The 26,504-nt window shown below is 46.2% G+C and overlaps 1 protein-coding gene and 1 long non-coding RNA gene across 2 annotated transcripts; one reads left to right on the top strand and one right to left on the bottom strand.

Moving 5' to 3' along the window:
• Nucleotides 1–26,443, bottom strand: plpp4 (phospholipid phosphatase 4). The gene is made up of 7 exons (XM_029175874.3): nt 25,915–26,443; nt 14,098–14,206; nt 11,248–11,338; nt 9,158–9,221; nt 8,941–9,065; nt 4,153–4,323; nt 1–3,002 (listed from the first exon to the last, which is right to left on the bottom strand). The coding sequence occupies exons 1-7, from the start codon at nt 26,001–26,003 to the stop codon at nt 2,782–2,784; spliced, it is 870 nt and encodes a 289-aa protein (XP_029031707.1). The 5' UTR covers nt 26,004–26,443; the 3' UTR covers nt 1–2,781.
• Nucleotides 9,004–14,206, top strand: LOC114870793 (uncharacterized). Its single transcript, XR_003788427.1, has 2 exons — nt 9,004–9,568; nt 11,740–14,206. It is a non-coding gene; the product is annotated as an uncharacterized LOC114870793 (long non-coding RNA).
• Nucleotides 26,444–26,504: the final 61 nt, after the last annotated feature.

Genomic DNA, 26,504 nt, shown 5'->3' with positions numbered 1-26,504 from the left:
TGAGCATCCACACATTTATTGGAAAGTCCCTAAACAACAGTGCAACACAAATGATCCAGAAAAGCACAGCACACGTTTAGAACAAAGTTACATTCACACACACGCGCTCAGCTTTGTGCAGTCTCACAGCAGAGCCACAAAAGCATAAATCCGTTCAAATGAACCCAGGACAAAGTTCATTCCAGCGACGGCTGCTGCACGCCGTAAGATTGTTCATTTGCATATAATAAAGGACAGTACCCACTATGATCTGATTACAGCCTGGAAAGTTTTTAATATAAACGTCCCCGAACCTTCATCTGTTCCTAATGATGTGCTGTAAGCGAGAGCTCTGGCTCAAACGCGGGCTCCAGCTGCTGGGCTCCTTTTGTTCCCTCCATGGACAAATTTCACACAGCTGCAGTCATTTCGTTGAAGGCTTCATAAAAGTATATAAACAGCAAAACACGGCTTAAACACTTCTCAAGGCAAGACATGCTTATTCATAGAAAACAACCTTTTCTCACAAATGGAACGGCATGCCATGAACAAAGACTCGTACATCTTACACTCGTTTTTTCTTCAGACGTCTATTCATTATAATTGATAATAAATTTGTTATGCTCCAGTATTTTTCTTGTGTCCCATCCGTCTTTGGGAAGGAGAAATGACTGAAAGAACACACAAAGGAACGAACACCGGTTGCCCTTGAGCATTTAAATTGAAAAAAAGATGTAGAATATTCACTTTTTTCCCTTTTCTGTAGAAAATGACTTTCATGTCAAAATGACAAACCCACCATTTGAAAAAAAGTTAGATCCACTGCTACAAAAGTATCTATAGCACCAAATGAAAACTAATCATGGAATGATTTGAAATCGTTAAAAAAAAAAAAAATACTCTTACAAACTTTCTGAACAACACATACACTAAACCATCAATAGAAGAAAACAAGATGCCAAACGTGTCGCATCTGCATCCCGCTCACTTTCAAGATGTTGAAACATCGCAGTCTTTGCTGATGGAACCAGTAGAAAGGTCTGGAGCTGTTCTCCTGTCGACTCTCAGAGTCTTGTCAAGTCCTGTCAAGAGTCTGATGGTCTGGAGTCGAGCACCTCGCGCCTCCATCCTTTGGAAAGTCTCATACGTTGTATTGCATCAGTGTGAGACAGGTCTGGTCAACACCTGCGCGCACACATGGAGCCGCCAATGGGCTGCATTAGTGACGGTGCTTAACTGAGGCTCATGGTGTTTACACAAAACACAAGCTTTTACCGCGTGAACCCGTGCACGGGCCGAGCTGTGAACCCAACGAAACAGACGTCAGCCGCTGCTGACAGCTCTCAGCTGAGTTTCCGACAGTGGAGACGGACAAAAGCAGAAACTAAAGGGAATCACACGCAGATATGATTTCCCCGCTTGGGGAACATTCAGGGCACATGATGGTCTTTGCCTGATTGGGTTGTGGGTGAGCTGAGACTGGGCCTTTGTGCTCCATCATCCTCTGACAGAACCTGTAAAAGGTTCTGCTGATGGTCAGAAACCAGCGACGTGGGTTAATAAAGTCTAACGGGGTACATTCAAACTTGATAGAGAAAATATACAACTGTTTGGCGTCTGCTTCATTTGAATATGTCGCCAAATTAAGGCTGGATGTATTAATAAATAATGGAACAGTAATGGATGAATAATACATTAAAATGGCCGTCCTGGGTTCAGGGCTGTCATCGGCTGAATGCGAGATTGTCTATTTGAGGGGCTACAGTGAACTGAAAGCAATTTGCATTGCTGGGGCACGTCACATAGTCTAATGTTCTCATAAGCAGGAGCAGCCGACCTCCCTTAATGAGGATTAATGCGCACTCAGATTGGAGTTTGTGCCTCCGCACATTACTTCCGGGTGTGTTATTCCCACATGCCTGTTATTGATTGAACCTACAGAGCCACAATTTGGAGCCCGGCGCCAGCTCTGGGACGGCGTCGAACGCAGAGGCTGCGAAAAACAAAGTTTGACGGCGACAACGCGAGACAGAGGCACGAGGGAGGGGACCCGACGCAAGCCCAGGAGAACGAGGAGAAATGGAGGAATTTATTATTACGTTTTTGTCCCAGATATGGACCGGTGCGTCGCTCTAAAAGTGTTGTGGTTTTGTGTTTGTCATAATTTAGCTGTGGACATAGAAAAAGCAATAGAAGCAGCGCAGGTGTGAATTTAAAGGACTTTCTGAACACGTAACAAAACCCCATCATTTGCTTCGAGCTTTACCATCTAAGACGCAACATTTAAACTATTTAATTGGCTTGATTTCATGGTCTGAATGCTGCGACAGCCCATGGGAGCTCTCAGTGCGTCCCCAGCTGCCTCAGTCTCTAAACACTGGATGCCTCATAGCACAAAACAAGGTGCCAGCCGCTCTCCTCGCTAAATAAAAACTCTTCTAGCAAAACCTTGCCATATTGTCACGTTCCTTCTCTGGCATTAGTGAAGCCTGCTTCCTCAGGGCTTCGTCTCCTCTCCTCCCTCTCAGCGGCGATGTCCCATATTCAAACATTCCTCTCATATATCAAGTCTAAATATAGACTCTTACGGCTGCTGAGCAAGAACCATATATATATATATATATATATATAAAAATAAAAAAACGCAAAAGTATGTGAGTGTCACCGAGACTCTATGGAGATGGTGAGGGGCTAAAACTGCCCACTGGAATGTACCCGAGAGCCGCTCGGTCACTGGGCGTGTGGAGGGGGGCTCAGCGGCTCGGTGGGGGGGCTGGGGGGTGTCTCGGTGGGGGCCACTAGTCATACCGGCCCCTCGGTCAAGCCCTCCAGGGGGAGGGTGGTGGCGTTGTCGGTGGGCTGCGGGTCGTCCTGGGGGCGCGGGGGCACGTGGACGGCGGCGGCGGCGGCGCCGCCCAGGCTGGCGTAAGGCAGGTGGCAGTCCATGTGCATGAATGGAGGGTAGTGCTGGCGGTAGCAAATGTAGGCAAACAGCAGGCCGATCACTCCTCCGACGAAGGCGTCTGGGAATCACAGGAGCACAGGTTAAGGTATGGATGGATCCATGTGTAATTTAAGCTCATGTGTAGGAAGAGAACCAGCACCCATGTAAAGTACAACGAAAGGTAAGTAATGAAAGTTGGGCTCATACTGTACAGTATCTCTATTTATTCGTATTTCTATTTGTGGGGGAAATTTCAATTTAATGCAGGAAAAATGGGGAAACGTGGGCTCCACTGGAGGATTCCAAGCGCGACGCAGGGACCGGCTTTGCGAAAGCTTCCTCGGCGTGATCCTCTGAATGTAACAGAGCCTGACTGGGTGTAATGTATTAGTCTGGCGGCCTCACCCTGGCACTTATCGGAAGCCCGTCTCCCCCTGCGGAGGATGGAGCGCACCTCCGGAGCGCGAAAGGGTGGCGAGGATATTAGAATCCATCAAGTGTCGGGCTAATGGGGGGCTGCCAGCTTTTGTTTACATTCAGCGCAGATTGAGTCCCCCTCGGGTTTAATAGGCACCTTTGAACAGTCTAAGGGGAGGGGGCACCGCGCATGCAGCTTTGAGTACAGGGGGCTCTCAGCGGGTGAATAGAGTGGGGTCTGTTTATTTGGTAGCTGCCCCGTTCCACAGCAGCATATGGCTGCGTGAAGCTAATTAACACCACCCGACAGAGCTGTCATCCTCCTGCCACGTGTTCTCTCCTGCTCCCCACCCACGTACTGTACTGCACCCCCCCCCCCCAGGTTCCCTCCGCTTCCTTCTGAGAAGATGAAAAAAAAAAGTTTTTGTAATTATAATTTTCTTCCCAGGCTGCTGAATTAAACGCTGCCTCCCTGTCATCTGAAATAGTTTGCGGGAAATCGAAACTAATCATTGTGCTGTGGTTGGCATAAAGGAAGCGGAGCCGCGGTTTCCTGTCTGTGGACGCGACGCCCGACCTGATTTACTGCACCTTCCTGTGTTTTCGGGCCCTTCCTCGATTTGTCAGTCATGCTGATTAGGCTAAAACTCGACTCGACCGCAGCGGTACTGCTTGGTTTTCCTTGTGTTTGATGATTAAAGCGCCTCGAGCCAGGTGTGATTAAAACAGGCCCCTGCATCCTCCCATTCGTCTGCAGACGACTCCGGCAGATCCAGCTCCACCAGGGGAGGAGAACCCGACGCTGGACCCACCTTGCCAGTGGTGCTTGTAGTCGCAGGTGCGGGACAGCGCGATCATCATGGCGCTGTAGAGCGGCAGCACGGTGGCGCAGAGGCGCCAGCTACGGCCTCGGCCCTGCTCCGTGAAGCACTGCAGCTTCCCTGCCAGGTAGAACGAGGTGAAGCCGAGGCCGGAGAAGGCGACTGGAGGGCAGAGAGAGAGGGGGGGGGCAACATGGCATTCATTCAGCGACGTGAACAGTCTCCACAGACGTGCAGTAAAAGTTATTTACACTGCAAAACAGACAAGCACGCAGCAGAAGAGCGTGGGAATTTACCTCTGTGAGTGCAGGGCAATAACAAAATCTTTTGGAAATGAAAAGAGGCAGATGGGACGCGTGAAGCCCGTTCAGGTGAGTCGGCTGAGGGATAAACCTTCAGTCTGGTGCTGCAGGTGAATATGATTGGACTAAATCACTGTGTCCGGCAGGTGCAGGAAGGCGAACAGGCTGCATCCACACAGCCACACTGGGCACATGCTGTCTAAACGGCCTATTTAGCATGTAGCACAGAAACGCAGTTCTTGTGCAAAGCAAAGATAAGAGAGGGGGCCGTCGATCTGATCGATCGCACGCTGTCGATCGGGACCGTGATTGATCTAAATAAATAGCAGGTTTGTTTTCATCTCTCCGGACCATCAAAATCAGGTTCTCGCTGCTCCTCGACGATGGGTCTAATTGCACGTGTTAGTGATTAGCGACGGAGCCGCGAAATGTGACGCGGAGGCAGGTCCGCTCTTTTCCCGGTCACATCGCATCCGTCAGCAGCCATCGACTGCCCGTTTGTCACTCAACCCACAAACTGGCCAGGAATACTAAGGACGGGGCGACGCGTGTGCAGCCTGTAGAGAGGGAGGGGAGGAAGAGGAGGAAGAGGAGGCAGAGCGGCCGCCCTGCTGTCAGGGAGACATCACGCAATTCCACGAATAGATCTGTCAAGCAGATCGCTGCGTTACACTATCACATGTGCTTTAAATTTATTTAGATTTCCTAACATCACCCTCTGAAATTCCACTTCTCTGTGGAGTCAGAAACCCACTTTGCCCTTTCTGACTTTTCATTTAGAGCGACGGCAGCGGGGGTCTGGCCGGGCTTGCTCCGACAGTGAGGCAGACAAACGGTTTGCACAGGTCAGCATACGTGGGAACACCTTTACTCCGTCGGAGTTCTGGAATGCGTTTGTGTGAGAAACCCATAGAGCAGACTCAGTGAAGGCTGTGAGGCACCGTACCAACACACACCAGCCATAACACCAGCTCCTGCTCCTAGAATAATACAGCAGACTTCTATTATAAATGGCTGCAGCTCATACACGCGCAGGAATGCTGCTCAGGAGTCGGTGGAATGTCTGGAAATGGCAGAGAGCAGAGATGAGGCCAGCAAAAACAGCAAAGTACTGTAAGGTCCATCCCCTGAGACCCATCAAAGATGCCTGCGTACATTATAATATGGAAGAGATGCACATATAATTAACATACAGTACAGCCCAGCACCTGAAGGTATCAGCAGAACAACTACACAAGGTTTGACTGTGGATTGATAGACTGAAGCTATGCATTAGAGGCACTCTGTCACGCTCCAGCTCTGACCTCTGACCCCAGCGAGGAGCATTAAGCCGCGGATCCGACACGAGGTGATGAATATCAACCTACCGCTTGGGTCCAGAGGCGGCTCTAATGGTTCACCGTACAATTAATATCCAAAAGCCCATCAGGGATCCGTTATTAGTGCTGCATAGCTGATGCACGGGCGAATGATAAACACACAGTTTGCAGGAATGCACTTCTCTCCAGATACAGAACTAATGTGTGACATTAGAAGTCATTTATTATAGATGGTTTTGTGTAAGTGAACGAAGCAATGAGCAGATTTACAGCCGTGCTTAGGACTGTCTCAAGGGATTCATTTAAGCACTGGAAGGAATGAAGATGCTAAAGACACTGATGGCTTTTTTTAAGTACATATTAATTGATCATAGTGGATGTGAGCTATTAGTGTACACAGGGGAAGACGGCTGGATGAATATGAATAGGAAGGAGACGGCCGATGCTTTCAGTTGGAGCAGTTTGTTTCTGTTTGTTTTTCTCTTTATGGGACGTGTCTCTTCCGATTTACTCTGTTACTGTTACTTTGCTTTGAGGTGAAGAAAAGAAATCTAATCACAAGGAACCTGTGAAGCCTGAAGAACTTTGAAATGTAATAATAGTTTAGGCATTTTTAAAAAATAGCCACCATCAAACGGCAGAGGCCGATGTATACCGATATTTTTATCCTGGCTGATTGTGAGGGATTATTTTGTAAATGTACCTTTACAATGTACAGTAGAAGTGCAGCAGAGCTACAGGATGTCACTGCAGTGGGGGTTTGATTTGATTTCACACATTTCTACTCTGACCCTATTTCCTGCTCTTAACAACAATCATCTCTTTAAGGCTCTGTGGGTTATTCACACTCCAGCCGGTCCCGTCCAGGTGAAAAGACGCACAGACCGGAAATTGAGTTCCCTCTGCCCTGACATATGGGTGCTCCCTGTGTTCCCATGATGCAGTTCTCTCAATCACCTCCACCCTCACAGCGCAACAGCCTGACGCTATTAGACCTGCTGTGCAGATAAACGTAATCTGTGCACAGAGACGTCCCTCCTCGCCACGCCTAATGGGACGCAGCCTGCACTTCAAAGTGTTTCTTCCTTAAAGCAGATGTCTGAGAAGCTGCCGACCTATAATTGCTTCAAAACATCCATTTGAAATTGAACTGCACCATGAAATTACAGCCGTCTTTAACACCAATAACAACTTGTACAGCGTCCCTGTGATCCCACAAGGTACTCGACTTCTGATCATAACACAAAAACAACAACTGTAACTGTTATTTTCACAGCAATAAGCTGTTGTAACTTCGTACATGACTGCATGGAACTAAATAGCAGATATAATACACAGTAAATGGTGACTGCTTGTAAAACCATGGAAACAACCCTTTGAAATTCAGACCCACTAAGTAACATCTACAAATAATTACTTTAATAAGAAACCAGTGGAGAAATTCCTGTAAATGGTTGCAGCCATGGAGGAAAAGTATATATAAGTATATACTGTAGTATCAGTACAAGTAAGTACTAGTAGATAGTTAGATTTACAGTTATACCTGATTAGAATTTCTAAGAATACATCCAATGGAAGTACAGTACACAAATCCACATTATTTCAAACCTAATCACAAGACATTCATGAGTGGTGGAGGTTTCGCTAAATACCTCAGCTGTGGTTCCTCTGTTTATCTTCTTACTACATTTACTGGATAATTAGTCATTAGCAGACTATTAAAGAAAAATGTTTCTGGATTTCCAAACCTGATGTGACGTCTGTCACAGAGCAGCCGTTCACTCATCAAGAAAATTCTATTTTGCTCATTGGAATTTTAACAAAGGGAAGAAAAAACATACTCTATTTTCAATTTGTCACAAAGAAACCGTTGTGGTAATAAAATTCAAGGCTATGCAGCCACAACAATGCTTTATATTCAGGGGAAAAGTAGCTCAGGTAGAGATGAGGAGTTTGGAGGAACAGCTACTGGAGGAATCGGATGGCGATGCAGCAGAAGGCTGTGGCTGAGGAGAGTCTGGTCTGGGTGGTGAGACAGGAGAGGTGACAGCAGGGACACGGCCTTGTCAGTCTGTATCAGTGAACTGATCGGGTTGTGTTATCAGCGCCAAAATCTGGAGCCAGATAACCCTCAATGTGAGCTCTGTGTGCAAGATCATACAACAAAGCACACCTTCCAGTGCATCGGGGGGGGAACAGTCTTACGTAAATGAATCAAAATGGCAGCTGGCCCGCCGAGCATCATGGGAACAAGCATTTAAGTGCTTAAGTGCTAGAGTCCTCATAAAGGTCTGTTAAAGAGCTTCATTCATGTTCATACAGACAGTTCCAGGTCAGTTCTTAAACTCAGGTCGGTATTTCTAGTGATAAATCAGATTCACAAAAGCACTTATAAAACAGTCCATAGATTCCTAAAGTGAGGGGAGATACCGTACCTTCACACACTGTACCACAAACCTCACCTTTAGTCAGCTGCAAACATGACAACAGACTCAAGAATCTACAGTAGCTCAGACATGAACATTTCCAGGAACAATACTCAAAGTCTGCTGCACGAAAGTAGATGAACTTACTGTACAGGTACAAAGAAGTCAAGGAAACTGAGGGGAATGAGAGTGTAACACGGGTGAAAACAATCCAAAAGACATACAGTAAAGCTACTGAAATGAGGGAGAGGCCAAACTGGAGACAAAACTTTTCAAATTAAAACACAAAAATTGGAAGTAACACTGCCGTTGTCACACAAATACTACATTTATGTGCTGGACTACAGAAAAAGTGAATTACTGCAGTTCACATTGACCTGTACAGCTGAACACGGCAGGAGACCTGACGAAGCAGAAGCGACAGTTTATGCTCACGTTTGCTCTAGAACGAGACTGAAAAGGCTCAGCCTGAATCAATTAAGCAAACTATACGCATATAGCATCTTACCCAAGGTGCTACAGTACACGTTGTAATTACCTTCAGAGTGGCAGCAACAAGATCAAGTGAACAGCCAGCCAGCGCACACTGATATTTTCTACTTGCGTGAAGTGTTGCTCAGTTTAATCAAGATGAGACCGAGTGAGCAGCTACAGACGGATGCCGTTTAATCAGCTGTGTGAGACCCAGTATCACTGGCAGCCATAAGCCTCTGGCCTGTGACTGATACTCACAGGAGGAGTGGCTGCTGGGAAAGCTCTTCCGTCCCTCTGAGACCAGGTCCGGCTCACCGCTGCACACCATCTTCACATTCATCTGTCCGTCTGGGAAACAGCGCTGGAAATAATCAGGCCGGGGTCTGGAAATAACAAAGGAGGGTCTCTGTATCATCTGTGGGGCGAGTCCAGTGCACCGTTCAGAAGGAACGTGTGATGTTTGGGTGCGGCTCACCTGCCGACAATCAGCTTGATGGTATTTGTGAAGACTCCATTCAGGGCGAGAGCTAGGGACACGGCTAGAAAAGGAACAGTGGCTCGAGGTTAAAAGCGTCTTCCACCTGTTTGTGTTGTGTGTGAAGCAGGTAAGTAAGACATTCGATTTGCCTTCAAATACATCAGATATTAAGAGAACGATTGATGCTGCTGTAAATGAATAATGAATAGAAGCAGCTAATTGTGTCTTTTCATTCTCTCAACCTGTGCATGTGTATTTTCTGCTGCCCTTGTGAGGCCACTTCACACAATGGCATCACTGGAACCAGGTGGGACCTGACTGACTTCCACTGCGTTACACTCGCCGGCATGTGAAGCACTACCGCAGGTCCTTCAGCTCAATTTTGCTAACACACCCTGTTGACTGCAGGTAGGCATCACACTGTAGCTATAAGTTCAATTAATTAGCTTTGACGCAAACCACCAGGGCTCGTTATTAGCCGGAGGACGTGCCCTCGCAGGTTAATCCCAGGGGTCTGTGGGCCAATTGAATTCACCCCACGTTGTCAGCACTCAAATATATTATCCTCCTGAGCCGCTGAGAGGAGCCGTATCAGTGTTATTCAAAGGCTCCTTAATTTAAGCAAACTCTGTGCTGAGCAGATCAAATGAGACACAAAGTGAGTCGGGTTAAAAAGTCCATCCGTGAATCTGATCATTTTCAAGCGCATTATCCAGGGTGGGACTTCCCTCTCCTTCTCCTCCAGCTTTTGTGGGGATCCCACAGCGTTCCCAGTCCTGGCAGTGTTTGTTGAGTTGGACCTGATTGAACTCATAGAGCATGTGAAGCTATCTTCTATTCTTGACAAATGTCTGCAAACATCTCCCCACGTTACGGCCCAGATCCTTTCCTTTAATAAATTAAGTAACAAAGCAGCTGTACATTCCTGCAGGCTGGGTTAAAGCCATTACTGGAAACTCTCCCATTGTCACCAAGTAACAAATGACTCCCTCAGCACACAATTTTCCACCAAAAAGTATAGGATAAACAGAAATGAGCATCTTTTAGAAAATAAATTAATGATTCAAACATCATATATAAAATAGCCCAATGATGGGTAACTCTGCAATTAGTTTGGGAATGATAAAGAATTATTAGACAAAACAATTTTTTTTTGTTCCAAAAACCAATAAGGAAAAAAAAAGTGGTCTCAGAGTTTCACATGCTGAATCAGATATTAAGCACCTCCAAGGACCATGTTTAGATGCTTATTTCTGCAGCATTAGTTTAGTCCGAGTTTAATTCAAAATAGATCAAAGAACACAATGTTTTGCTTCATGTCAGTTGAGAAGCAACTTTTTTTGATCTCATTAAGTTGAGAGTTGGCAATGGTTCAAAGCAAAGTTCCAAACCATGATCAAGTGTAACTTTGTCACAGCAACAAGCTCCGTCTCCCTTTGTTCTTCTGACGTGTGCTGCTGTTTTCCGACGCTCCTGTGAAACCTTGCGCAGGTTGGTCTCTGCAGGCAGCAATGGCGCTGTTAGGTTCCACACGGCTCTGTAATCTCCACTCCGATGCTCTGATCCTCCCTATCTCCACCCGATTCATCGCCGTGTGTCTCTATAATTGGATTTGGGTTAAACTTTCTTAATGCTCTCTGATGCACCAAAGCCTCAGCGAGGCGCTCGACCCCGGGGGGAACGGCAAACGGGGGGGGAAAGTCGGCGTGAGAGACGTGCCCAGATGCTGTTAGGGAACGAGACAAATAGCCTGACATTATGAACGGGTGCAAATATGCGAGGCAGCCGCCATTAAGATTAATTTGTGTGGGTCCATATTGATCGTAGCAGCAGGTTGCCTAACCCAAGTTGAAAGACCTGCACATTAAGTACGTCTGTGTGACCAATTAGCCAGAGCTTCCAGGTGGAACTTAGGAGAGATGAAAGATATTAAAGAGCAAGGAAATTAAAAAAAAGAGAGACGACATTTTGAAGCTTTTTTTTCTCCTCCCAAAATCCAGCAAATGAAATATGCAAAGCAGGTGTGTCAATTTTAGAAAACTCATGGGCAATATTTCATGGCATTTCAAGTAATTGGCTTCACGTACCCAAACATGCCTCTTTGATCTCTGTCTTGTCCGTCCTTTGGATTATCTTCACCACAAATATCACCGCCAGTGGGGTAAGAAATGAAATTGCCTGTGAGACAAAAATGTCGAATAATCACGGTGACATTACAGATGAGCCACGTCATTCGCCAGGGCCTGTTTTGCAGGTTAATCATAAAATGGCTTTTGCCTCAGGGAATGACACGAATCTATCTATTATTCAGAGTTCATTTTAACAAAGGCAAACAAGCTCCTTTAGTGTTTCCTGCCAGCACAGAAAGGAAGGAATGCGTCTCTCGCCAACTTTACTCAGGAAATATTAATTACGTTCTGGCCAAATTCAATATATTCCTTTCCTTAAGTAACAGGAGGACATAAAAACAAAAAATGGGGAGTCAGTAAAGAGGGACAATGAATACGGGTTGTGTGCTGCTTATCAGTTCAGAGGGGAGTAGTTCAATTAAAAACTCACTATGCATCTGTTTTTCCCAGGATTCCAACTGGCAACGACAAAACTTATCTGAATACAAACTTTGGGCTTCTCATCTTATTCAGCCAACTTGAATTGGTTTGTATGGAAACCCACGGCTGCTGTGTAAACTCTATAGCGCTGAGGCAGGTCTTTTACTGTACATGCAGTGCAAATTGATTATGTGAGACACAGAGTAGCATGTACCGTATCAGCACACTTTTAGTCGCAGTCGTTTCCATTACTTTTTTCACTGAGACGCTGAGGAACTCCACCAAAATCAGTCCTTACTCATTTACTGTCAGGACCAATGTCTTCAGAATTTGTGCAGAGTGAAAGAACTGTCCTGAAAGGCACCATTACCCAGAGCGGTTAGACTACAAATGCTGTTTGTGTAGCACAAGTCCCAAATGGGCCTTGAATCCAATAAAGAAAATCCTTAAATGAGACCAGAATGAAAAATAACCACTGTATTATTATATTTGATAAAGCGGGCTCTAAAGTTAAGCTCTTTTTAGAGGGAACCGAGACAGTGTGTTATTTCAACACAACTAATGTAACAGAATGTATCAGACTAAGATGTAGATTCAACCTAAAGGTGTTATGAGCTAAACTATTCCACCATTCTCATAATGAGAAAACCCAAGACTGTAACTTCTCTTGCAGCACACACTAACAAGATAATGAAGGTCACAGTGAGTCATAATGTAGCTTTATGGAAATCTCTTCCATGCGCTGTTTCAATAGCCAGATTAATTTCTGCACCTCCAGGGACTCTGTCAGAGTAATAAGCCCGACTGCTGGAGAGTTTGACCCAAGCAGCCTGTGGGTTGGGAGGGGCTCACTCTTCCGTTTATAATTTAGTGGGCTGTCATCAGCAAAGATCCATGGATGCTGATGTTAATATAAACTGTCAACACTTTTTAAAAAGCTCAATGATACAGGAAATAGAAATGATAGAGGGCAGATTAAGTGCAGATATGCTCAAGGGTTATCTCTTGCCTGTGTTGCTGCAGACGAATGGTGGAGAGTTGCATGTGCTTTCGTTGGCTTCTATGACCGATGTGCTCTAGTTCTTATAACGAACAATCAACAGGCGTCATTTAAAGCTTAACATTATACTGTATGAAACTCAGCATTAGGTGTCTAAAATACCCCCTCCCCCCAACACAGTCAAATTATGAATTACACAAATTATTGTGCCTGCTCAGTTTACACTGTATGTAGTGTCTAGTTGCTGTTTGAGATGAATCACAGACAACACTTCAACCACTTTGCAGCAGTTGCACCACAAACTGTAATGAGGTGAGTGATTTGTGTAGGGGGGTGACACGCGAGTGGAGCCGCAGTCTGTCCAACACTCACAGGTGAGACTCAGACAGTCAGGTGAGACTGTTTGAATATATGGTGATGTCCATTAAATGAACCGTCATCTGACAAGTGAGTGTGCAGAATATTTTAGATCTGTGTTGCATGTAAACTGTTGACAAATTGAAAACTCTGGCCTTTGTGTGGTGGAAACCATATGAAATACATAAACTGTATAAAATACATGAAAAATAAATGAAGTGTTTCAGGGACTGGGGGTCAAATTATAAATGGGAGCATTTACTAGTGCAGAGCTCCAATCAACATGGGGTTTGCTTCTCTGGAGGAACAGACACAACATTCACAGCTGATGTGACAAACTGCCACTTTACAGAAGTTACATGATAAAAAATAACCTCGCTAAGCTTTAACTTGCAGCCTCAGGCAACATGAGCAAAGCATTAGACAGCTGTGTTGCTTCTTGTCGGGAATCTTTAAAACATTGATGAGGTACAATTCTGTTTTACTTTTGATTATTGGTCTGGTTTCTCTTTGTAGCTTTTTATAACATCAGTGCAGAAAACACATCTATTTCTGTTTTGGCACATTTAGTGTTTGTATTTACCAGAACCACTTGGGAATATATGAGCATCTGTGTCCACCATCTCCATGTGAAATGTGTGAGTCATAGTCAATATAGTGCGATGTCTTTGCAGTGATTGTTGCTGAAACCTGTACAGAGAATGAAACGAGCGCACACAGTTCAATATGTGGAGGATGGAGGTGTTTGCCCAGATCCTTCAGCTTATTTGCGAAGTGTTTACAGTGTGAGCCAAGGTAAAAGATGTTCGGTCCAGGCTGTATGAGTTTAAAATCTATCCCACTACTACACTACTACAGTACAACTGTGTGAAACCCCTCTTACATCCGGTCTCCAGCTTTAAAGCGGTGATTCTCCTACATGACAGCTTTCTGCAGCTGCAGGTTACTAATGAGCTGTCTTGTAGACAGCGATAATGAAAACATTATTATGTGGCAATCAAGTTCGCAATAAGAGGACAGCAGGTACTTACGAACATGACCCTCTTGGGAATGTGGTCTGATTCGACCAGAGGGTTCTTGTAGAGCCAAAGCTCCTCTGGTTGGATCACTCTCTCGAAGGGCTCCAGAAACTCTGTAAATCTGTGCCAAAGAAGACATTGATCGTTGTTACATCATCTGTTTTTTTTTATACCGTGTGCCTCAGGACTAGGAGACCTGTTGCTTCTTCCGTGCAGACGTGTTTACCCAGGATCACCTCCGCGGAGGAGCCCTGCTAGCTCCCACTTTCACAGAGCAGGCACACATTTGCATGCTGGGCCTCCAGCAGCCCTCCCCGGCCACCGGCGAGCTGTCAGACGCGACCTTGTTCTCTGCCGTCTCCACAAAGTCTTTTTTGCCACTGCGCCCTTAAACAATTCAATAAGCAGCTCTGTCACAGAGTTGTTTTCTGGAAAGGTTTTTTTTTTTTTTTTTAATTTGGCTTTAAAATGAAACAGACAAAAACTGAAGGCCTACAGCATGCAGAGAGATGACGCACGTCTAACTTTACAGTCTGTTTCTTACGTTGGCTGTGATTGGCTGAAGCAAAGCCTATGTAAGTTGGAATGTAATGTTCTCATCAAATCCTTGTGTCTTTTTACTTTTTACAATTTATAGGCGATATTCAAAAATATATATTAACCAAGTGGGTGCTCACCGCAGGTCTAGACGATCACATCACACAGCTTTGCACACTGGAAAGTCTGCTATGTGTCCTAATGTTGTTGCGATGGAGCAGCCTAATCAGCTCATTTAACACAATGCTGAGCCCATGTGCATGACTCACTACAATCACATTATACCAACAGACACACTTTGTGCTCATATATTTAATAAATATGTTCTAGGAATGTGATTTCAGACCACCTGGGCCAGGCAGACCCCCACCACACACACACACACACACACACACACACACACACACACACACACACACACACACACACACACACACACACACACACACACCCTCTGCGATCACTGAACACCGCTGGCATCCACCTGTCGCTGCACAAAGCTTATGGTGGATGAGTCCAGAGCCCACACAGCCTCCAGGTAACAGCAAGCAGTGGATTTCATTCTTTTTCACAAAATGTAGTTTCCCATTAAAACAAACTAGAAAGAAGAAAGAAATAACATTAACGGGCCGCTCTATTACCTTTTTTTGGGAATTCAATAAAACCAATGCCACTTTCAACTACTCAGCAGCTGTTTCTGCATTGATTCAGTATATTAACATTTGATAATTACTTCTCTATACGGCAGTTTACTTCACTCATTCGACCAGATTGATCTGAGAAATGTAATAAAGTCACTCAGCCACAGACGGCAATAAACAACTCCACAACAACGCTACAGCACTTTATTTCACACTGCCTTGTTTACGGCCTGTTTTGGTAACTTGAAATTAAAATGCCTTTTGGACATGTGGTATTATTGCTCTTTTTGGAGGTTTTGTACCAAATCATCTCCAAATCAATACATACAGTCAAAGGATTTCCCTCGGCTCAAGATTGCAATTGCATTTTTCACTTTTTTATTTTGCCTCATCTTTTTTCAAATAAAAAAATCATATTAAAAGCAAGACTTCAATAAGGTCCAGGTGTGCTTAAAGGGCTCGAAGCCCCGCATGTGAGGCGAAGCAGGAATTATTTAAGGGTTCATACTTGATTTCATGGATAGAAGTGTCTGGTGTACGAGGGAATTCGCTCCACATTTAATGCAATTTGTGCTGTAAGAAGTAGTAAATGAAAGCAGTGAGAAATGCATCATGCATCATTTTCAGGCGGATGCGGCGGAGGAAGGAAGGATAGAGTGGATTATAGCCACATTAGTGCAGCTAATATCAGGGCCCGGAGAGGTAATGGCATACACAGCATGCATCGCTATTCTCCCTGCTGGAAAGTAATTGTAATCACAGGGATTTAAATAGAGAGACAGGGCGCGTTGGAGCGAAAACACATCCAGGCAGAGCAGACATGAGAACAAAGAGAAGCAGGTTGGTCACAATAGCATATTCCCATCAGCTCCGGAGGACACGGCGGCAAACAAAAGGCCCTGAACTCTGCTCCACCTGCTGCTGCCTGGGGAGCGCGCGTTCTCCTTTATCAACTCCTGTTTGCTCCCTGCACAGACGTTATTGAGCAAATGCAGTCATGGATCACCCATCGGCCCGGGACGTCTGGAGGTGAGCGCGTCAGGGAAGAGACAGTGAGCCTCACCTTTTGCCCGTGTGGTCGTTTAAAGTTTAATTGCAGAGGTTGTTAAGCTCAGTGGGGTCGGTCACGCTGAGGATCCACAGTGTTTTCAAACTGGCTTTTTAAACTGGGCCAGTTCATCCGCGTCAGCGTTTATTCCTCTTCGCTACGTGCATATTAAGAATCTGATGAGAGCACCTCCTCAGCTGCAGATCTCTCTCCCTCGCCTTCACAAACACTCGAAAGACGTAGTGTACTGTAGCAACGAGGGGATCAAGAACAATGCGAGAAGCTAATTTGAAAGTTTTTGATTTGTAATTTGCTGTGGGCAGAATCTGCGGCCTCAGGAAAACACACTGTAAAGGAATGACAGCACACGAAAAGAAAGTGGAGGTTCTTCTCCTTCCAGTAATTAGTTGGAAGTGCAGCGCAGCAACGAGGAGCGCAGAGGGCGTTTTACACCAGCTATTTAAAATATACAGTAACTGTGAAGAAGAGGAAGCTCAGCTTCTGCCAAGTTTTATGTCTCCGTCACCAAACGAACGCGTCACTGTGCCTCTCGCTTTTATTTATTCAGCCCCCGACTCAAAACCACACTCACGTGGAGAACTTTCAGCTTCGTCTGCCTTTGTCTGTCTCACACACGAGTGCCGGCCACCGAAATTACTCCGCATTTGCAGCTGAGGTCCAGCAATTTGTCATTTTTCGCATCGTTGAAAGGAGAGCGGTGCGATCAGCACCCGCGACATTCACCAGAATGATCTGACCTGTGACCAGCACCGTGGCTGTATCACACTTCACACAACAGGTGTTGATCCAAAAACGCTAGTCATTTACTGTGATGTTTGACTGTAACGGGCGTGGACGCTGCCAAAGAGTCCTGAGCTTCTCACAGCCACAAGGTAACAATGACTTATACGGTTCCATACTATCAGCATCCTCATGCTTCTCTGTTCAGTGCATCTTCTGCATCATTTGTCACCGGTCCATTTCTATTCCTCCCCTCTTGTAGATCATCAGATCCAACTAAAGCACTGTACTATTCAATAAAACCGAACCACCGCTAGTTAACGTTTAACTTCTAACTCCACCCTCAAATAGGTTTAACTTTAAAATGAATTGACAATGACAGAAAGGGCTTGAAGGGGAAATGGTGAGTGTTGCAGTGAGGAGGAGATGGCGGAGGTGAGCGTTGCCTGGCTCCATGAATCTTGGCTGAGTTACACTAGGCCCCAGTGGTGGCAGACACACAGACAAACTGATCTGGAAGCAGCCAAATCAGCAGCATAATGCTTGGATGGCCACACGGGACCTCTGAGCGGAGCACAAACGGAGGAATAACGGAGGAACCGAGAATAAACCTGTTTTTGTGAACACAAAACTATGACTGGGAAAATTGTTCCTTCATTATCACTTCTGAAATGTTATTGTTTTGCACCATTTGTCAAAGCTAACGATTCCAAAGTGAGTTTAAGCATTGTAACGTAGTGAATTCATTCACAACCTGCTGTAACAGACAGAAGACGCGCTGAATGGAAACAAGCCACAGTATGCTGCACGTCACATCACATCAGTCTCCACTGTTGTCCATCTGTGACTGTGCTGTCACACAGCTCTCACCTGCAGAGGAGGCGCCTCGATTGACTGATGGATGAGAGTCACAGCAGGCGAGCGTTTCACGCCTCCACACACAAAAAAAAACAACGCGCCCTCACATTTTTATTACCGCACAATCAAATCAAAGTCAAATAACGGCCACTGGGGGGAAATCTGTAATTTAATAAAACGCTGGTCCTGCAATTAGATTAGAGTGGGTCACGGTGGAGAAAGAGGTGAGCCAGCTGATGGACCCGGGCTACATTTCTTTATTTAATCATGTGGATTCATCTGATTCATCCTCGTCCCGGAGGCCTGAGCAAAGCACTGATGCATGCACACGAGTGACGCTGATGGAGAGGACCACTGGGCTTTTTACAGCAGGAGTCAGGTTATTGGAAATCATCGGGGAAATTTCAGCAGGATCTCACAGGAGCTACAGTAGGAAACAAACACAAGCTATTAAGCCCGAAGATGAGGCAGTGGTTTGAGGAATTCATGCTCAAACCAGTTCTGTAATTATTTTAAGCTCAACTGCGTTTTTTTTTTTCCCAAAGGCTTCCCGTCATCCGCCTGTGCATCTGATGCTGGAGCCCTCTCCCTGTGAGCGGTTACAGTCGGGGCAGTGATGGAACGTGTCGGGAATGCACAGCACCGGTCCTGTCACAGCGACGGGGAAGAGGGAGGCGAGCAGCTAGATGCTGAGTGACACTGAGCTGGCTCTGGCTTCCCCGGGGATTTCCCTCCCCAGATCGGCTAAAGAGGAGAGAACGCAGGAAATAGGCTGCCTCTTGTGTCACGCAAAGCCCTGGGAGGAAGGTGGAGGGGGGGGTGCTTTTAGCTTTAATTACCCATTCACACCACCTAATTCTGAGGGGTGGACTGAAATGCCACTGTGTAATGAGCAGCGATAGCAAAGCTTCCGTGGTCGGACTAAAGGTGTCCGCTGGCTCCAAACCCCCCACAGACGCACTGGGAAAAGGTCAGGGCCCCGTGTTTGGGGCCGCGTCAGGAACAGCAGAGGGCCAAAGCCGGGAGGGCGTGAGCAAAGGGGCGGCGGTGAATGGGGGGGACAGGCGTGACAAGGTTTCCAGCCCGCAGCGGGAGGGGAAGTAGCGCGGCTGAGACGCACCGGCGATTTGCCAGCGGGCTCCGTGAAGGCGCCGCAGGAGCTCGTAGTGGAGCTGAGTAAATGCACGGAGGTCCGCCGTCCCGCTGGAGTCACAGCGGCACGTTTGCTGAGCCTCCTCCCTGATGCGCTGTGACTCAGACGGCAGCGTGGAAGAAATGTGACCTGACGATTACAGGACTGTTAATGAGCCACAGAATCAGTCGCCAGTACATTAATAGTACGACACTGCTATTTTTATGGTAAAAAGAACAATGACCGCTGCTCAGGTGAGTGTGAGTGCGTCCTTGTTCAGCCTGTGTTTAATTAATTAGCTACAGCATGATACTAGTTTGACAGTAAAGACATCTGGATGTGTGGACACAGATATGGAACCAGGACACACGGCACAAGGCATTTATGTCTGTGCGTTGTTCATCCTCGCAAATGTCAAAGTCGACGGCAAGAGAGAGAGGTACGAACAAAAACAACTGTTTTAACTGTAGTTAAAATCACATGCAGCATCGTACTGTATGTTACGTACAGTAAAATATGTTACCTTTGTAAAGTCACAGTAGGTTTCACATTTATTTTATCTATTTCTACCTGTTGCATGACTTTGATATTACCTGGATTTTTAGATTCTAATTCATCATGACCCTGTTATTTGGATGAGAGCATTTGCTTGCGTTGGCCTCAAGGATTTGTTTGTCACATGTTCGTCAAAAAGTATTAACTTCCACCGCCTGCATGACTGATAAACAGTACTTTGGAGAGGAGACCGTAGCGGGTGTCGCCTTCACTCAGGTACTGCAGGTCAGTCATGCGTGCTTAAATGGGTGTATCCTCTTATTCTGGCTGATTAACCTCCTTTAGAGAAAAATTAAGGTGAACTACACGGCGTGAAATAACTGATGTCTCGGAAGAAAAAAGAATTGGTTTCTGCAGTGGTTCTATTTATGCTCACTAACTATTTTATAATAAAATATTATTCTATTCTATTATTCTATTCTATTATTCTCTTTTGCACCGTTGTCCATGATGTGTGACCGATGTGCACGTTTCTTGTTAAAGGGTCCAGTTGACAATGTGGAGAAGACAAATTTGGACCCAGAAGCTGCAGCCATGAAACTTAGCGTAGATGTGGGCCGAGTGCGAGGCTGTGACATTATACTGTACCAACTGTGTGACATGTGACATGGGAGACATGAGGAATAATAACAAGCCTTCCTGGCCTGGAGTGGTCTCCTTCTGTTGTGTGCACTGGCTACATTAACATTAGTGCCTTATTGCCTCCAGCGCTGGACTGTTGATGTTGCAGCGTAACAAAGGCTTTTTGTCTTGACAGCGTCTGTGTTGGTGACCTTGAAAACACGCGGCCTCTCGGGCCTGTAAGTCCACTCTGCCTCCCATCAGCAAACCGTTTTCATTCCAGAGGGCGGACATGACAGGAACCCAACATGTCTTGGTGGAGAAGCAGCTGATAGACTAATGTTTGCCATTAGCAGAGAGGTCTGATAGTTTAATATGTGCCAGTCTCAACACCTTCAGGTTCCACGAGCCACAAACTAAATCAAAGGGACTTCATATATTTTTGTGAAACAGCTCTACTGTCTGCATAGGTTTCAGTTTTTTGTCGTGTTTGTGCATGTTCTGTCCCGTGAGCATCATTGTACTGTGCGTGTTTACTTGTCACACACATACAACATCTCTGTCTCATCTCTCTCCGCCATCCGCACTTTCTAAGACAGACAGACCTGATGTGGTTCATCCGGCTTTGGTGAGAGTTAAGTATCACTGCAGCCCATTGTCTAAAGCAAACCGCAGAGGTGTCGTCAAGGACAGAGTCTGGTCTGACAGCAAAACCCAAGACACACACACACACACACACACACACGCACACACACACACACAGAGTGAAGGCTTCTCCACACAAAGACAGACATGCTTGTTATCGAGTATATTTTGAGATTAGACCGTGAGTCCGTCAAATGTGTGTGTGTGTGTGTGTGTGTGTGTGTGTGTGTGTGTGTGTGTGTGTGTGTGTGTGTGTGTGTGTGTGTGTGTGTGTGTGTGTGTGTGTGTGTGTGTGTTGCAGCGAGGCACTTTCATCTCCTCGGTCCCTCATCTGTCTTTGTACAGATAAGAGTATGATGCTGGAAATGACAGTAATGGGGCCGATCTAAGAAAAATACCCGGGAAAGGGACGATGTGGGGAACAAGTGACAGGGAGAAGGTGGGGGAGAGAGGAAGAAGAGTAGAAACACCACGATGGGATGAAGCGTAAAGCAGAGCGAGGATCTTCGTCTGCTTCGACAGGAGCTGTCACGTCCACAGCTCCAATTGGGCTCAACTTTTACCTACTACAGTAATGACTGAAATATGACATCAACCTCTAATGAAATTATGAGACTACATTCACAAAATAATAATACAGTGCATTGGACCTAGTCTATTAAATAGATTTGAACATTGTTTAACTAGTTTAATCATCATCTGTAATGAAGTCAAACATTATTATTTTCTTTGCATAGTTGCGATTTTCCATTTTAGTTCCGTGCCCTCATGCTGATATTTGGTGATTACCAGAATCCCTGGATCAGAAAGCATTAAATGTTTCTTAACCAAATTGCAATAATGTCTCTACATCATCATCCACTGGTTTTATTAACCCGCGGCGTCACATGATCTGTGTTCCTTCAAGGAGAAACGGGGTAAAGCACAGACAGAGCGTAAAGGAGGGATCTGGCGCCCGTGGAGGGATAAAGAGACGGGGTTGGAATAGATGACAGCAGGGACAGTGGGACATAATGAGCTGATCAAACAATGGCAGGGAATGAAATGCCAGAGTTACTTAGAGCGGTGACAGGCCGAGCTGCTCGTGGTGCGACAGTCAGCTGCCTCTGCTCTCATTAGAATCATGATTATTTCAGCACCTGCGGAGTTTGCAGATCCACAGTTTTCTCGTCCGTCTCTAAATGTCTTAGGAAACATTGTTTCTTTGGCATCGTCTCCCATCTTTGTGTTTATACTGGTGCCTCAGCTTTGTTTGTTTGTTTGTGTGTTTGTTTGTTTGTGTGTTTGTGTGTTTGTTTGTTTGTTTGTTTGTTTGTTTGTTTGTTTGTTTGTTTGTTTGTTTGTTTGTCTCAGAATGACCACTTGACGATCAATCAACCTGATTCCTCAAAGTCCAAACTCCAATAGACATTTTCTATTGCTATTTTAGACCCACATGAATAAATGAGCATCTCTAGAGGTCGCGCTCTTTTCATTCACTGTTTTTTTCCCTCTCGTCTCCATTTGTATCCGTTTGGAAGCGCCGCTCCCGTGTCCCGTCGGCCGCAATCAGCTGTCAAGCCCTCAAACTCAATTTTCTTTGTCATCTGTGAGATAATAAGGGTTACAGATTGGATGACCTATGATTCAGTGCCTCAGATGTTGGCTACTAAATTAGGAAATGGCAGGAGAGCACAGTAATAATCATGCATGCAGTGAAAATAAACAAAGGGCAAATGACTCCAGCTGAAGACGTGTCACACTGTTGGAGCCTGATTTCCAATCTTGGAAGGACTGAAAAATGCCCAGCAACAATTCCACACACTGTATGTAGAAACAGGGCAACATCTCACTGAGAGGGTCTTTCTTGCCAGTGGATGAAAACTGTTGCAATATTTACTTGTTCCTGTCTGTAGTTGAATCAGCTCAATTGTGAGAAAATGATCTCTAAATGCTGTTTGCTGGAACACTCCAGCTCTCGTCAGTGAGCGAGTCTGGAGATTTGATGAAGGGTTTGATGAAACTGTACAGATGCGCGACAAAAGCAAATCTGCGAATCGGCATTTGACCTCCTTTAGCGCACGCGTGCGTTAGCCCACCGGACCATTACCTTTGGGAACTGGACGCATCCAGCCTCTCAAGGACCGAATGCACTGCCCTTCGGGTGCGTAACCATGGCGATGGGAGGCGTGGCCAAAATCAACAAGCGCTGACATATCGAGGCTCAATCCAATACACGTCACACAAAAACACATCGTTCTGCCAAACTGATCCTCATCTCATCTCACCCACGTGTGCCCGTGACGCCGCCGCTCCTCTTCATCACTCAACAATCTGCTTATTCGTAAACATTCCGCTCGTCCCCAACATCTCGACAAAGCTTCCCGGGAGTTGCCAAAGCTCTGGGCTCCATCCCAGGGCTGCTCATAAGCCTTCCGCTGAGAGGAGAGGATGATGTTGGGGGATGAATGAGTCATTATGGAGCACGGGCACGATTAACCCCCTCTGACAACAATTAAATGTTTTCTTCATACACTGCACTGTACCTCCACTCGCGCTGCTTCAAAGCCTGCGATAACTAAAGAACCGCTTTGCTTGATTCTCTGACATGAAAGAGGCCGCGCTGCTCAGGCCTGAATTGTTTCTCGTGGCGCAAACAAATCTATTTTAAATGGTGCCGTACACCGGGCCGCACAACAGCCGCCCTCCTCACCTGCCATTCGCTCCCCCGAAAAACACTTTACTGTTGAGTGCTGATAGGACTCAAGGCGGCTTTAGTGGCTCTCTATTTGCTGCGCCCGTGCTTCTAATCTGTCTCGGTGCCATGTCCTCCATCTTATCTCCTCGCGCTTTGTTTCATTTTGCCTTTGTGTTCTTTCTCGGTTCCTTCCTGTTCCGGCTGATAGAGTGTGGAATTATTCTGCTTATTCAAGTGTCCAACAATGAGCCGAGGAGCAAACACGGGGAAACGTCGAGTTTCAGCTGGTTTTGACTGATTGAGGACGCGAGCGCCGTCACGCAACCACTCGGACGAAACCGCTCGTTAGAGTTTGTCGAAGCTTTTGCTTGTTGTCCTTCGGATTACGAGTGAAGTGAAGTAGGAATCCTCCTCTTCGTCTTGGACTTAAGACACAAACTTCTAAGAACTCGGCCCCTGCTGAGGTCAGAGCAGCTCCTGGGGCCCGGAGCAGGCGGGCCGCTTGGCAGGGAAGGGCAGGCGGAAAGATAACTCCCTTAAAGGCAGGTCATGTTTGCACCAATTTGCATGTGTACAATGCAACGCATTCAAAACCCTGTGCTTCATTTTTCCTTTCCAGACATGTCTCATCTTGCTCTCAGAATAACTTTGACGTTTTCCGGCTGCAGTCAACGCCATTTAATGAAAATCAAGGACAACTTGCCTGTTTGAGCACTGATTAAAGCCTCCTACTGTAGGCTTTAGAGAGTAGAGAACAAACTAAAGCGACACTGAACAGGTTATTTTGAGAGGCGCTATTTTTTTACATAGCGGTGTTGAAACCATATCCATTACAAATACAACAAATCGTGTCAATCAATGTAAACAGCGATGCAACTTTTTCCTCTGCGCATAGATAGAAAATAGATAGAACAGAAGGTAACAGCCAAAAACTGGCCTTTACACCTCCACCAAAGGAAGCAGCACAATTGTGGTTGACCCCAATTATCCCGGCCTCACCTCGGGCCCCTGTGTGTGATATGGACAGGGAACTGCTGCCCTTCAGCACCAGAGGACAGCTCCCTTTGATCTGCCAGACATGAAGCTCAAGTCATGGCAACAAATGCTACTCTCAAAAAAGTAATGGACCAAAATGCTCTGATATAATACATGACTGGGACTTGCCCTTAAGCACCGAGTCCAGGAGGAGCCTCAGTTACACTGTATAAACATTCATTCAAGTTTGAATGGCTTCCTGTTATAAAACTATTTTACTTCTTCCAATATCTATTTAATCTTGACAAAAGGTCACAGCTGTCTCAGATTTGTACTCTATGCTGCACTGGTCTGACAGTGACGTGTGTTTAAGCAACTGAGCTATTTGATTTAGCGCTGACATTAAGGAAACGTGATGAGTAGGTCCGTTTAGGGACATCACTGCTTGTGGCGGGTTTTATGAACACACTTTGTTGTGTTAGTTGCTCTCTGTGTAAATAAACCCAGTTCATTACAGTCATCAAGGACTCTGCGGTGGTGGTAGTGGGAGGAGGAGTATGGATGGAGGGTAATTATAATGCGTAAAATTGTTTGTCTGTGGCCTGGAGCCCTGATACGCGGGTTTATGAATCACAGGCACGCACACAGAAGACTAGAGCATCGGCGCCTCCTCCGTCGGCTCCAGTCTCTGCTGCGAGGAAGATCCCCCCAGTTGAGTTCGCCTGCTGTCACGCTGTGACGGTGCGGCAGCATCTTGTTGGCGGTTTCTCTTTTATGACGACAGAACACGTAAAGCTCGATCTCTCAGCCCGAGGGCAGACACTCGTGATAACGCAGACTTTACAGGCACCGTAGCTACATTCACATCAGTTTTTGACTTTTTTTTAAAATCTGGAATGGAATTAAATCTGCAGTAAGGTGAGTTATTCCAAATCATATTGAAGGCAAAATCCGGATGCAAACAAGACTCAATACCTCCAGGCTAGACAAATAATTAATAATTCATAATTATCTTAGTTTTGAAGGCTGTGTCTCTGAGTCACAACCGTCACATTGAATAAAAAAGTCCAAAGACGAGGACGTGACTGCAAGCGTCGCTGCCTTTTTCTGTGAAGTGGTCAAACAAGCTCCGACACCAATCACCTCTGATGAGGAATAAAAAACTCACGCATAAGCCACGCAGCACACACGACACTTATCGAACTAGTTTTGCGTCAACCTGTTAGCGCCGCGTCTCCTCCGTCCTGGCGCCGTAGCGGGGATCTGTCCGTGGTGCTGAACCGCGGGACCTGTTCGTCCGGCACCACGCCGCGGCAAAGCGACCCGAATACGGCGGTTCGCCGCCTGGAGCGCGTAAATGCACATGCATCGACGGCGCCAGGCGTTTAACTGACCGATCGGCGCAGGGTGCGATGCCACGCTGAACGTTTCAGACGGAACAGGTGGAGGCTGTACTTACACAAAAACTCCGAACAGCAGAACTCGGATGCCGATCTCCAAAGCCAGTTCTCGCACGTTTTTCCTGCGGTCTGGGGGCGACACGTTCATGGTTATACGATAATCCGTCACGAGAATTCGACGAAGGCGTCCTCAGTCTGTCCTGAAGCTTGCTGTACTTTGTAATCCACCTCAACAACGGAGCGCGTCCTGCGGGGCTGCTGCCTAATCACGCACGCCGTGCGCCTCCATCGCCTCTCGGTCACCTGAAGAAGCAGTCTTCCCTTTTCCTCGCCTTCGCTTCCGTCTCCTTTCGCCTCCGTCCGCTTCAGCTGCTTTGAGCGAATTTTCAACTCTGCCACTGACAGCTGCTTCTCTATCAGGAGAAAGTCTCCTTCCTCCTCTGTCAATTACCGGAGTTTGGGGAGCAGGAGACCTCGGCAAATGTGGGAAAACATTGGAGGTGTGGGTCTGAACTAAGCGTGAAAGTGATGGGAGACAGCAAAGAAAAGAGAGAGAGACTCTGAGCGTCACCAGTGTGTAGAGTCAAAGTGGGTCTGTGAGACTCTCTCTCTTTCTCTCTCTCGCTCGCTCTCTCTCTCTCCCTCTCTC

Source organism: Betta splendens, chromosome 15 (assembly GCF_900634795.4).
Source record: "Betta splendens chromosome 15, fBetSpl5.4, whole genome shotgun sequence".
Classification (NCBI taxonomy): Eukaryota; Metazoa; Chordata; class Actinopteri; order Anabantiformes; family Osphronemidae; genus Betta; species Betta splendens.
The sequence above is the reverse complement of the archived record's forward strand: the minus strand, read 5'-3'. Positions and strand labels throughout refer to the sequence as shown.

Excerpts from the sequence above, each read along its gene's own strand:
- plpp4 (XM_029175874.3), bottom strand. The coding sequence starts at position 26,003 with ATGAACGTGTCGCCCCCAGACCGCAGGAAAAACGTGCGAGAACTGGCT. Across the intron at positions 9,066-9,157 it reads ATCAAGCTGATTGTCGGCAG|ACCCCGGCCTGATTATTTCC; the intron begins GTGAGCCGCACC and ends TGTTATTTCCAG. Across the intron at positions 3,003-4,152 it reads CTACAAGCACCACTGGCAAG|ACGCCTTCGTCGGAGGAGTG; the intron begins GTGGGTCCAGCG and ends TGTGATTCCCAG.